Source organism: Corvus brachyrhynchos, unplaced genomic scaffold (assembly GCF_000691975.1).
Source record: "Corvus brachyrhynchos isolate BGI_N302 unplaced genomic scaffold, ASM69197v1 scaffold103, whole genome shotgun sequence".
Taxonomy (NCBI): domain Eukaryota; kingdom Metazoa; phylum Chordata; class Aves; order Passeriformes; family Corvidae; genus Corvus; species Corvus brachyrhynchos.
The window spans coordinates 2,123,213-2,137,060 of NW_008237436.1; the positions used below are offsets into that span (position 1 = coordinate 2,123,213).

Here is a 13,848-nt window from a genome sequence, read left to right on the forward strand (position 1 = left end):
TGTGACTCGGGCTAGGGGGAAACTTCCCATGTGTGGGCCAGTGAAGTTACTTGCCCAGATATGAACCTCGTTTTCCCCCTGCCCGGTAGCTGTCCCTGTGTGGTCCCTGACACTGGCACCGAGGACAGGAGAAAAAGGGACTGTATGTCTTGTGAAGGATGGTAGCCTTATTTTCCTTTTTGCTGCAATGTTGCCTATTTGTGCCTAATTCATCACCCTCTCTCATGAGAAGATGGTCTTGTCACTGCTGCTCCTTGCTTCTCCAGCCAGCAGTAGTCCTTTCTCAGTTTACTCCTGCCCCAGACACAGCCATTTGCATATTTTTCAGGCTGCGTCTCCTTTTGCTCCCTGCCATGCTTCTGTTCTTGCTGGGTGCCTTTGTATCATCATTCCTTTTTCCTGGCAGGTGTTTCAGCTTGTCCTAGTTTACTAAGTTTCACCTTCTGCATCCTGATGAAGCTGTTTGGAAAAAGGGAGGGTACCTTGGCAGAAATCCCCCGGCATGTAGTTCCCAGCTCAGTAGCAGTATCCAGGGAGTTGGAGCAGTTGCCCTGCATAAACTACACAGGCAATCTCCATCATAAATATATCCTTTACACTCATTTCTTACTTGTCAGCAACTGTTGAGCCCAAGCTCAAGAAAAAGCCATGGAAATTATTCATGGGTTGTAACTAATATTTTAAAACAAACAACAAACTGATCCCTGTGCTGAAGGAGCAGTGAGGACATAATTCATTAACTAACAGCTTGGTCTCCATCTTATATTTAACCAATAATACTCTATGACAAACAAACAAACAAAAGAGATGTAACTGTACTCTGGGACCTGGTCTATATGACCAGATCAGCATTCAGCGTTAGAAGTGCAGCTTCATAAGTAAATATGTGGTGGCAAAAATGCTGTGACAGACACCTACACTCATTTATTGAGGAGAGAAATAATTAGATAGAGTAATTTTTTGTCCCATTAAACAGTAGAATGTCTTACCTAGAAAAATCTGTGGGCAAAAATAATTACGTCAGCACAGCTAACATAAATTGCTCCATTTTTAACAATTCAATCAAATAGCTTTTCTCCTTAGAAATAGATATTTTTGGCAAAAATATAATTTCACAAAGGAAGAACTCTAAGTTTGTTTGTAAAAAGCTATACATTAGATTATACTTTAAAAAGAAATTTACTTTTCTGCTTCTGATTTTTTAACTGAAGCTGCTCAAAGACATTTATTGTATTAAAACTGCATGTTTTAGCACTGAAACAAATGCAGCCCCTGTGCTGCTGTCTATAAGGGACAGAAGATGAAGTGAAACTGTGTGGGTTCTCTACCCCCACGTCCTCCCCGGATGGGGGAGAAAGTCCTTGCCAGGAGTAAGAGAGGAACGGGACTTTTGGATCTTCTTGGTCTTCAGATTGTTTATTATATCTTATCAGTAATTTACATGCCACCAACATAGCACAAAGCAGAGAAAATACCAAAAGACATGATACAGGAAATTCAAGGCCCTTTTAAAGGTAAACTACCCAACTGTTATTAGGAATGTATATTATTATTACTTTTCTACCGGTGCCTAATGAACTATCCATTCACATAGCCTGTACTGCGGCATTTCCTAACCAATCATTAATTCATCCCAAGGCCTTGGCAGCCCTCTCCATGGCTGAAGGTTAAAAACAGTGTTTCCCTGGAGGGATGGGCCCCTCAGGACGGGCAGAGAAACATTCCCTGCACTCTGGGTTCCAACACAATCTTGCCAGAGTTCCATGGGGTTAGACAGTGAGGAGAGGGCAAACAAGCCGCACAGAAGAGGAGTAAGACTTGCTCCCAGGTTAAAAGGTTTTGTACAAAATCCAGACAAGACTTTCAGTTTACAGAGACAAATCCTTCAGGTGAACTGGCAGACTGAGAGGGGCTGAAAGCAGATAATTTCAGGGGAATAAACTCTCTACAGAGCTGAAGCGTTGCTGAGTGAAAAGCATGACACTATTTCATGTTGGGAATAATGTGGTAATGTTCAGGGCAGATTAATATAATGGGTTAACTTGACAGTAGGGTCAAGATGACCAGCAGTGCAAGAGAGTCTTAGATATAGAGGCTGCTACAGCCTTCGGCAGGTATTCTTTTTTTAAATATGTTTGAATGGACCATATCTGTTGAACTAAAGCAAAATATTTTTTCTGTGTGTTCCAGAAACTTCTTCTCTTCTTTCCTCATCCATGTTTTATTCATATTTTTTTCTATAGATTTCCAGGTCTACTTTGCAACTACCTGAAGCCATGCAGCCTTGGAGTCATTATCTTACCAAAGTTAACAGCAGGGTTTGAGTTAGAAGGCTTAGTAGCAACCAAAAATTGCTCAGAGCAAAAGCTGTCAAATGTGAACCCACACCACAAAAAGGCAGTGGAAAAGCTGGAAAAGTATGTGGCTGCAGGCAGGAGGGGGAGCAGAGCAGCTCTTTAGCAACAAATTATTGAACTAATTACCTCCTAGTAAAGATACTGCTTACTCAGCACCAGGGATGAGAAAAACACATCAGGAGGAGGCAGTGAGCCAGAAGCCTCTGAGTTTTTGCACTGATATGAAGGAGACTGTCTGATGATCGATCGTCTGGTCTTGCTCAAAGCATGGACATCTACAGGCAGGTCAACCTGTGCCAGTGTTTGACTACCCTCTCTGTAGTGTATTTTCTTGTGGAATTTCATGTGTTTCAGTTTGGCCTCTTGTCCTGTTGTGGGCACCACTGGGAAGGCCCTGGCTCCTCTTCTTCCTCCTTCCCATGAGGTATTTACATACATTGATGAGATCCTTCTGAGCCTTCTATAGACTAAACAGTCCCAGCTCTCTCAGCCTCTCCTCGTATGAGAGATGCTCCAATCCCTTAATCATTTTAGCAGCCCTGAGTTGGGCTCAGTGTGGTATCTCCACATCTCTCTCTTGTGCTGGGGAACATGGGACCAGACGCAGCAAAAAAATATCCCTGCAACTCTAGTTGGAATAGAATAGCAGAATATTTGCAGCTGGAAGGGACCTACAGTGATCATTTAGTTGTCTGACCACTTCAGGGCTGACCAAAAGTTAAGCATGTTGATAAGGGCATTGTCCAAGTGCCTTTCAAACACTGACAAGCTTGTGCATCCACCACCTCTCTAGGAAGCCTGTTCCAGTGTTCTCAGGTTAACTCAGGCTCAGATTCTCAGGTGAATTTATTTTCTTCTTCCTATTTTTTTCTTGGAGAACTGGTACTTAGCAATCCTCAAAAATGCTATTGTGCTTTTTGCCTGTGGCTTTTCCTGATGCTATTTTGTTGGAACCTACTTGTTTCTATTCAAATCTCTCCTGAAGAGAACAGATGCAACTCAGCTGAAATGGTGATGACTGTACAATCCCGTATGTCACTGCAGAGTGGGAAAAATTAATAGCATCTAGTAAACAACAAAGCAAAATCAAATGTGAGGTTTCAGTTATCTTTGCTATCTTCTGCAATCTGAAAAATCCTTTTTGTTCTTGTGAAGTTTGACAACAGCTCACTGAACACAGCCAATGGGTTTTCAACAAGTTTGTATTTTAATGTTAAATGTCTCTATATCTGCAAGTATAAACACATTGCTGGGAACAAATACCCATCTCAACCTGTGGTCTCATCTCTGATTTTGATTAAATTCCTCCATTTGCAGCAAAGGAAGCAACAAATTTACAACTTTGTCAGTAAGGCAAAATAGTTGAGCAATTGTTGTGTCTTCATTTACAGCTCATTTATTTTTATCTACCAGTCAACATACAAATGCATTGTTACAGGTTGGGATTTCAAAGAGCTTTGAGAAGGGAAATAATGTTCCCTAATCCCTTTTAAATAGCTACCTCTTCTTTCAAGGCCAATTGTCAATTACAGTGAAAAGTGACATACAAGAAACTTTTGTCTAGATGAATAAAATACTCAAGCAGTAATACATTCATCAAACCCGTTTGGCTCAGGGAGTCTGCAGGCTTCCACTCTTTATTAGTCAGCAAGTTCTTTGACCTCTGTAAGGAGCTAATCACCACCGTAAGTCATTACCACTTACCATACTGCATGTCCACTTTTAAAAATTGAAAACACCAACTCCAGCATCTTCTGTATTGTTTGGCAACAGCAGCTGTATTTCTAATGACTATATTTACAGCAGGCCTTCCAAATTTGTATTTTAAAGCCTGTGTAGTTAATGGCAGAGTCTGTCTTGTTTATGAATGCAGTGGCAGCTCAGCAAGTATCATAAGTGTGTTTGGGAAGTGTTCCCTAACCCCTTGGCCTGCTGGGCAGTAGTGCCAGGCGAGGGGAGGGCAGCTGCTCCTGCTGAGACCATCCCATCTCCCAGAGTTACACCTGTGTTTTGTCAGTAACAGAAATGGCAGTGACTTTGCCATACCTCTCCTCAGGTCTCTCCAGTGACTTGGATCCAGCCATGAGAGCAAAATTTGCCTGGGCTTGAGTGGCAGGATGGAGCTGTGCTCACACAGTGCAGTAAGGCAATAAGGAATTGCACCACAGTCTGGGGCTGCAGTTCTAGCAGGTCACACTTGGCACTTCAAATCACTACTTTGAATATTTGGCTTGATTTAAAGCCCAGCTAATCACAGGATCCAGTTCACAAAGCTGCTCATTATCTTACTGCAGAAATTGAGTGACATGTTATGTTTTGAGCAGGGGAAATGATAACCCAGAAAACGGCATGGAAAAGAGGAATGAGATTGTGAAACATCATCCATTTCTCTTCCTCTCTCTCTGGCCTTTCCTTATGCTGATGGAGAAAAGTGGCAGAGCCACTGCCATTTTCCTGCCCATCCCTTCCTACCCTCTGCAGGTACACCTTGCACTTCCTGCAGGTCAGAGCACAGGTCTGCCAGGCCATTATGCAGATCCCTGTGTCGCCCTCCACCCCACTGTGCATTTCTGAAATTACAGGACAAACCTGGCCCAGAAAATCCTCACCAGTAAAGCAATTTCTGGCCCTGCTGGCCCTGCTCATGTGAGTACAAACATCATGTGCCTAAAGGACAGTTTAGGAACTCTTCACTTGCTACCTGTATTTGTTGAATGCAGGTCTTTTACAAGAAACCACTGGTTCGTCCTGGTATCCAGTAAGAATAAGCTGCAGTATCAGTGAAGAATGAAAAGGAGTTGTGTGGTTATTTGTGATTCAACAGCGAAAGCTGCCCCCTGGAGGAACAAGTCATTAGGCAAATGAGATAAAGAGATGCAACAGGGTCCAAAAATACCTCCACACATTCAACAGTGAGCATCGTTATTGTAGTCACTTTACTAAGTTAACCAAAGAGACTCAAAAACTGAAATACAGACTTTGTACAGAATGAGTTGGGAGTACAAAGAAAAAAAATCAACATTCTTCAAGAATTAGTTGTGTTTATAAACATCAATAAATACTGAAAAATATGTGAAAATTAAAAAGAAAAAAAGGAAACAGTATCAGCAATTTTAAATTGTCCCAATATTTATAACTTAAGTGGATTTTTTTGTACTTTAGCAATAGGGATTTCATCCAGAAGTCCTTATATAATTAAAAAAGGAAAAGAAAAGTAGTCAGCATATTGCTGACACAAGACCAGGGAAGGGGTCACAACTAGAGCAGAAAAATGACACATCCCGTTAGAACTGTGTTACAATTTGGCAGGAATACTCTTAATGAACACCATATATGTGTGAGAAAGAGACAGCATCACTATTACAGGCAAGAAATGATGGTCAGGTGTCATTATCCATTGTCCAAAATGAAAATTAGTTAAAGGGGAAATGGAGACTAGAAAAGGAAAGGGGAAAAAAAATGAGGAAACTTTTAAAAACACCTCTTGATAATAGTCTCCTAAGGCAAATGTTACATGCACTACCTTCCCAAGAAACTAGACAAAGCTCTTCCATTCCTCCTATGTTTCCTTTCATTTATTTTCATGAAGAAAGGTTTGAGAGAGCAGAGCGCTGGGAAGAAATACTGCAAACCTCTAAATTAGTGAACGAACTTCCAGCATCGCTATTGTATTCAGGGTATGAGGAACTGGAAGAAATTATGTTTTTCAGCCTCTGAAGTGCAATGATCAGTAGCAAAAGGAGAAAAGCTAAGAGACTAAGGAATATAGAAACATAGACATAGACGTTGGATAAACGGCCAGGTGATGAATCCACTGAAGTTGAAAGGGAGGTGGGATACAGCTCCAGAAAAGTCCCGTTTTCCATGTTTCCCACAAATCCAGATGAAGGGTCGGGTTCTGACATTACTGGGTTTATGTTTTAAAAATCACAACAGATCTTGTATTTCAAGGGCAGTTTTAGTAGCAGGAAAAGGGTTTCTTTAAAGCGAACATTTTTCCATCACAATGGTGAGATAACAAGTCAGCCAGTGAATGAATTTATCCTTTACTGCTCAAGCCCAGGACAATTTAAGATTATATCCTTCAGAACTGCAAGGGAAAAAAGAAAAAAGAAAGCAAGATTAATTTACTAGCAGATAATGTGCACTCAATAGAATTTAGCTCTTAGGAGTTACATTTCTTAGCTCGAAGATGCAATTCCTAGAGAATTAGCTAGCAATTATCTTTCTATCTCAATTTTCCAAATTGCAGGGATTAGGAGAAATCCTACTGAACCCTAAAGAATTAAAATTGACTCTTCCCAACCAGGAGTTGTTTTAATTGCAGAACAGCACAATCAAAAATGTACTTTATATGGGACAGAAATGCTGGAATCCAAATTTATCTTGTGAAAAAAATCTAGTCAAGGAATGAAACCCCCTCCCAAGACTTCAGCTCCTCAACCTAGAAGAGCAAAGCCACTCAACATCACAGTCAAGGATGAATGCATTAGCCACCTACTCCACAGTGTCTTGCCAGAGGTACCCAGAATTAGAAAATCTGCCAGACCTGCTTTCTTACTGTATATTTAGAAAATGTTTTGAATGGTTTAAAATATCAAAATGCACCTCGCTGTAATTCTGCCATGGGGATCTCAATGCACCTTCTGACACCTACAAGCAAAACCCCCAGGAATGGGCAGCCCTGCCAGCCCAGCAAGCATGACAGGGCTATCTAAGGGCTATGGAGAAAAGGTTACATCCCAGATGTTGTTTTATTGTTTATTTATTGTGTTTGTTGTTTTATAGTGGAGCTTTTGGTGGTCTTAATCAAGCATCCCAATAGCCTACAGATACGCAGGAGTACAGAACTGCATCTGCAAATACCAGATAAAAATATTCCTACCCTTGTGGCGTATAACTCATAGTGATGCATAAAATATACTAAACTAAAGCCATTTTATAACTCTAATAGTATTTAGCCCCACAGGAAACAGTATTTGTTGTACCCCATGAAATAAGTCACACCAGACTGAACAAAGAGAGAGCCTTATGAGATTATACTCCTTTTGAACTGTCTTTAATTTAGTGATATAAAATTAACTAATGGAACAATATGTGTTCCTTTCATGTTCTGGAAGTAGTTAAGTGTGTTATAGCTAATTTATCCTTTTTAAAAGATAGGCTTTGATATAGAAGATGTTTATTCTTAATTACTTGTCATAATGAAAATCAGATCCATTATTAATTGAATTGCTCTATAATAACTTAAGGAATTAATTCACATGAATTCTTTAACATGGCAGAAGTTGAAAGCCTTTAATTTTTTCACAAATTTGAAATATATTACATTCTACTTTTACTATTAGCACTTGGCCCTGGTACAAAGAACAACTTTGGAACTTTTTGGGACTTTTTTTGAAGTTAGTGGAAAATTATAGTATTACGTAGGACTAATCAGAACCTCTGTTAAGCAGAGATGTGAGTGCTTTGGTAAATCAGAGCATTTACGGGTCCTACAACATCACCCAGGCTATTTTTTAAATGAGTATTTTGTAGTGAGATCAGAGAGACTGTAAACTCTTATTCCAAATGAAGCCACAAGTAGTTCGTTCAGTGCACCACAGCTACAACTTCAGCTCAGGTTCCTGCTTCCTGGGAGAAGAAGAAGGTAAGTGCCATGAACTGTTTGTCTCTCTTACCCTGATCTTCTTGAAGGAATAAGCCCCACAGAGTCAGATGTCAGCTTCACCTTCTTGCTAGGTAATTGGGTTTTCTTTGCATTCCTGAAAACTAAATACAACAACATCATAACATTTAGCCCAAACCTAGTTCCAAAAAATGACTGGGAATTTTGTCACTGACTTCAAAGTATAATGGCAAAGCTGGCTAACTGCAATAACCCTGTTGTCTTTCTGAGAGCTGTAAACTGACCCAGGAAATGAACTAAGGAGGCAAAGTTTTCACATTCTGTAGTGGTCCCTGCCTTTCCCTCATCTATTTATGGAAAGCTGAGTTGGTGTAAGGCAAAGAATGAGTTTCAAGTGTTGTTCTTGAATGACTACAGATGGAGAGGAACTCTAACTGTCTGACTGGAGAAGGCTTTCCAACTAACCACTCTTGAAAGCTCCTGGGACAGGAGAACTGGCACCTGTCTGCTGGGGACTCAGATTTTGGGGTGTAGCTGGATCTGGATTACTTTGTCAAAGGCACCTCTGCAATGCTGGGACAGGGTTGTGTGATTTGAGGAGGCTTCCTGAGTATGGAGTGCAGCCTCACGGTTGAAAGCTCCAGATCATACTCTGCCTTTCTGACAATGGCTGAGTTTTCCTGCTGCTATTGCTCCATTTTTACACAGCCTTGCTACTCTGATGGACAATCTGCCTAAAAGATGCACAAAAATTTCAGTAAATCAATTCAAAGATTTCAGTAAGACAATCCGCTGTTCCAAAAGGCACAGACTCTACCTCCAACACTCTGCTGGTTTTAGATGCACAAAAGAGCAAAACCTTGTCCTGCTGCTCTGGTCCTCAAATATGAGGGTTGGCACAAAAGGAAAGGCTCTCCTAGACACTTGGTGTCATTTGTACATCCTGCCTTTTGAATCAGAGCCACTATTTAGGTATATTCTTCCAGCTGTGCATTGTTTCTCCATTCATGTCTTTGGTATAAGTAACCTTTCGCAGGTGAAGACAACCACTCTTATTCCAGGGGTAAGCCAACTTGGCAGATACTGTAGGCAGGCTTAGTTGGAGTTTTTCATATTTCCTCTTATCCCATGGTAAGTGGGAGATAGGCAAGGTGGCATTCACCAGAAGAAGGGCAAACTGGGCAGGTGAGGGACCAGGCAAGGCATCACTGTGTAAGAGGCCAGCCCCAGGTACCAGGCAGTACCACGCCTGGGCAGCCATGCCAAAGCTATCCACTACTTGCATATCTGATGGAACATGCCAAAAAATCAATTTTGTAAGAAAATGCAGATGTGGTCAGGAGCAGAGCCCTCACAATTAGCATATGCCCCAAGTGCCAAATTGTATGTAACATATGTAATTTAATCTTTAGCACTGCTAAGACAGTAGCCATCTCCCAGTTCAGACTAAAGTGAATATTAAACGAGACTGCAACACTCTCCAGGATGGCATGAACAGAGCCATTTACAGTGTTGTAAATGCTTTACTGTCTGTATTGTATTTCTTCACATATCTTGATGCAACAACTCTTCTTCTCCAGGCTCAGTCAGATATAATTTAATGGTGTGTACTCACACCACTGAAACCCTAAAATTTGAGGAACAGGCAGCAAAGATAAGTCTGGTAGACTCAAATTCTTGTGAGTTTATCAGCCACAGAAAGGCACTTTGTTTTCTTGGTTCTTCCTGTATTTTTGTGACTACAAGCTGAGAAATACCTTGGCTGTTTCAGAGTCTTCAAAATATTAAGCAGAGAGACAAACTGACATGAAAGAAAATCAGCATTTTTGTATTACATAAACTAACGTTTTGTCTCAATCTCCTATGAACTTTCTTTACAGGTAGAAGGTATCCTGGACAGCCCTTATTGTAAACATCTAACAGATGAGATCTTAATTTGCCTTTAGCATAGTTACAACAGAGAGGTCCCTTGTCTGACCTAATTTCAATATTCTGTTAACAGGGCAGGAAGAGCAGGAGGAAGATTGTGCAGGTTCCCAGGTGATATGGTGATGCCTGTTCTAAGATAAGACCTACTCATCCCTAAATATGTGTCACCCCTCCAGTTCTGCTGACATAGTGATTGGTTCCAAAAACTGGCAGCAAGTTTTCACTAGACTGATACATGTATGAAGGCCAGGGAGCTCCTGGTTTAATTCTTTCATCTTCCCCCTCACCGTCTTTGTTTTCTACATTTATTTCCTTCCTATATTACCAATATTGCCCTTCCAGCAAACATGTAACACAAAGCATTTAATGCCAAACATACAAAAGTATGTTTGCAAGCTCATACTAAAGGGCTGAGTGAATTTTACATACCAGGAACACTTCAGCCTTGAAAGGTAATATGCTCTAGACTGGAAAAATGTAGCAGTTTAACATCATGCAACTAAATAAGACAGTAGCTCTAGACAGAAAAAAAGAAAAAAGCAACATTTTGTTCCATTGAAAAGGTAGGTAGGAAAGGCAAAGAATGACATCTAGCTTGCAGTTTACCAAGAATATTATTCTTAATACTTCTTCTTCTTGGATACATGCCTTTGTCAATTAAAAGACCACAAGTAAGTAGGATGCTTCTTTTCCCCATTAGAGATGGACCTTCCAGGAGCAGAGAATCCCTTTCCCACTCTGCCTGGGAAACAGGATCAATAGCCAACTGACTCAATAAAACAGAGCACAGAAGGAAAAGAAAAACTATTTCCTGCCACAAGCAAAGTTTTCCTTTTAATTTATGATCTAATTTCATTTTTTATTATGATTTAATATGATTTAAATTTATGTCTTTGAAAATCTAAGAAGACAAGTGCCCAGATGGCTTGGTTACAGGTTAAAATCAAGTTATAATTTGTTTGGGGGTTTGTGTGGGGCTGGAAAAAGGAAACTCTCAGAGCCATAAGGATACTTAGATTGATTCAGATAGGCTCCAATGATTCTCTAATTTACATTTCCCATGGATCTGCTGATTATAGAGTCATTCTTATCAACATAAAGCAAAGATGTTGTGACCTGGGATCAGACCTAGAACCTGTGAGTTAAATCTGGTCTTTAAAAGTAAAAGAAAAATGAGCAAGGAGAAAGAATAAAATACTTACAAGCAGGAAGAAGATACAGAAATAGAAGCCGATTGTCCAATGCGGAAGATGTGGTTGGTGATCACGCCCGAATCTAAAGGGACTGCATGCATGAGAAAAGCCCCTATAAAAAAGCAAATAAAAGCAGAAGAGTTTAGTAATAACTACAATTATAATAAAATAAAGGAAGGACAAGTGCTGAATTTTGACGGCTCTTACTGCCAGAAATTTCAGAAAAAACAAAACCAACTGGAATCCTGGCTTGTGTTTTAATCCTGCTAACAACATCCTTCTGCTGCCCAGTTACAGCACGGCATGTACCGTATCAAAACCATGATCCTGAACTCTGCTTTACAGACAGGCTTTGATAACACCTTTCTTTTCTTCTGGAATGGGCTCCAGGACCAAGACAGACATCTGTTCCCTCACACCTTTTTAAGCACTAGAGCACAGTATCTGCTCTCCAATTCATTTCACATTATACCCTAAAGACTCCTGCCAGGAATCAGGTCTTTTGGATCTCACTTTATTCATTCTCTTTATTTCTGACTATCTGCAGTTTAAGTTTTCACATACCTGAAATACCCAAACTGAGTATATTATATGCACAAGAATAGCTAGAAGAATTTTGTGTGCTACATGCATTCAATACCTAAAATTAAAACACAGCCCCTGAACTGTTTTTAGTAAAATAAATTAAATTTCTTGTGTATGAAGAAACAATCCCAGATGATGCAGATTAAAGCAAAAGAGGGGCCACTTTCAAAGGGATTTTCCTCTCTGGGGGAGAAAAGACATTTTCACAATCATTGTACATCTTAGAGCTCTGCCCCTTCAGCACATTTGGTTTGACTGCGTTAGAGAAGCAGATCTCTGGGGATGGATGTCAATGCATTGTTGTGCTGCTTTCATCCCTTCAGTCACTGAATCACTTACAGTTTAAGCCTCCCCAAATTCAATAAAGAAAATTATCTAGCGCAGCTGTTAAAAAACAGTATTGCTGAAATCCAAATGTTTTGATAACACTGACTATACTAATGTTCCACGCAAAGGGAGTCAGACAGCTTCTTGACCACCTCTTTGTGCAGGACAGGTAGGAAGCTGCAGGTGTAAGTCAGCTGCCCCAGAGATGGACCCAGCATATGCTCTAGATGTGAGGGTGTGCACCCTTGTCACCTTGCCCAGAACTGCTTCTGCGGCTGAGGCAGGTGTAGTACAGGATTCAGAGGGGATACAACAGCCCCTGTATATCTTCTCTCTAGCAAATGTGCCTCACACAGCCAAGAGCTCTACCCTATGCCCCTCAGTTTTGTCTGCTTGTAGCAGAGACCCTTTCCCTCCCCTTTATCCTGGGGGAAAGAGGCATAGATCTCTGCAACAGGGCTGTATCTTCAACCAAGGCAAAGATAAATGATTTTGCTCTTTTGTCTTGGGAGAATTTTTGTTAGTTCATCTCCCCCCATATACACAGAGCACTGATCTTGCCCATTTAGTCCTTCATTCAATACAAGAGTGCCACAATCTCCAGCAAGGCAAGGGGAACAGAGCCAACCAAATTTTGAGCTGATTAAACATGAAGTGAAAAACACAAGACACCCTCGAGGCTTCCTAAGTGCAGGCATTCATATTCAAATGGAAAGTGTACACAGTCAGAAGGGGACGGGTGAGTTTTCAATTATCTTTGAAGAACAGAGAAATATTTGGACCAGAACATCAACAAGCTTATCTTGAGAAGACCCCTCGGCATCACAGTTGTATCCCACAGTCCTTCATCCTCTTGCACCACTCCAATGCCCTCCACAGCTGTTTTCACCATTTCAACTGCAGCAGTAGGCCACAGAAGGATTTGGCCCAAAGAGTGTATTCTTTCACTGTGCCAGTAAGATGTGTGAGGAGCAGAGACCTATCTGCTCCCTGTATCTCTCAGGATGTGGAAAGGGGTAAGGAATCTCACTGCTGTACATCTGGGACCTCAGGTGGGAAAATGGGGCCCTCCTGGTCCTGCCTCCCATGAGAGCATCAATTTGAATCGCACCCAAAGGACACACAATCACCAAGGAAATCAGTCTCCTTCCTGTGCTGGTTTGTTAAAAATATTTATTTCCCTTTTTTTTTTTTTAATTTCCTGTGAAAAATCACAGGTTGCTGAAAAAAACCCACTCAAAACTCAACAGCCTACTCTTTGCTGACCATAATGATGGGTCGTATTTGATTTCTTGGTGTCTGGTCCAAAATTTATTTGTCATATTGCCAGCCGGAATAACTTTTGTTGCCACTCTCAGCCAAATTCAACCCAGGCAGAAACCTCAAACTGGTTTGAGCTCCTGAAGTTTAATGACAGTGGGTGATCAGGCAGAGAAAACGTGAAGGTTCACACAGCCATTTGGCTGCCCATAATAGTTGTAAATCTTGGTAATTGACTTCTGCAGTCAAAAACAGCCACTAAGGTGTGACTGTCAAAGTAACAGACCCTGGGTGCCTAGCTGGAAAGGAGGTCCAGGGCAAGGTTAGCCAGGGAAGAGGAGAAACCAGCAAGTGTCAGGAATCCCTAACTTCTGCATTTTGTGTAATGACTTCTTGTTTGATTTCTTGCAACCTCAGATTTGGAAGTTTTGTTTGAATGTAAAATTTAGTGTAGTGTAGAAAGGCTGCTTAATGAGAAATGAGAATTCCATTACAACCCATTTTCCTCAGTGGAACAAGTATACGGAAGTATTTCAAGTGCTTGTGCCTTGTTGCCTCCTTTCATGGT

The 13,848-nt window shown here is 40.9% G+C and overlaps 1 protein-coding gene across 1 annotated transcript in view; it reads right to left on the bottom strand.

Annotated features, from left to right (window-relative positions):
- Window positions 1-3,541: 3,541 nt before the first annotated feature.
- Window positions 3,542-13,848, bottom strand: part of SERTM1 (serine rich and transmembrane domain containing 1) — a 14,277-nt gene continuing 3,970 nt past the window's right edge. Inside the window, exons 2-4 of the mRNA XM_017731315.1 lie at window positions 11,118-11,220; window positions 8,039-8,129; window positions 3,542-6,447 (exon numbers count right to left, since the gene is read on the bottom strand). Coding sequence (XP_017586804.1) covers window positions 5,939-6,262 — 324 coding nt within the window. The 5' untranslated portion in view covers window positions 6,263-6,447; window positions 8,039-8,129; window positions 11,118-11,220 and the 3' untranslated portion in view covers window positions 3,542-5,938. The remainder of the gene's footprint in view (window positions 6,448-8,038; window positions 8,130-11,117; window positions 11,221-13,848) is intronic.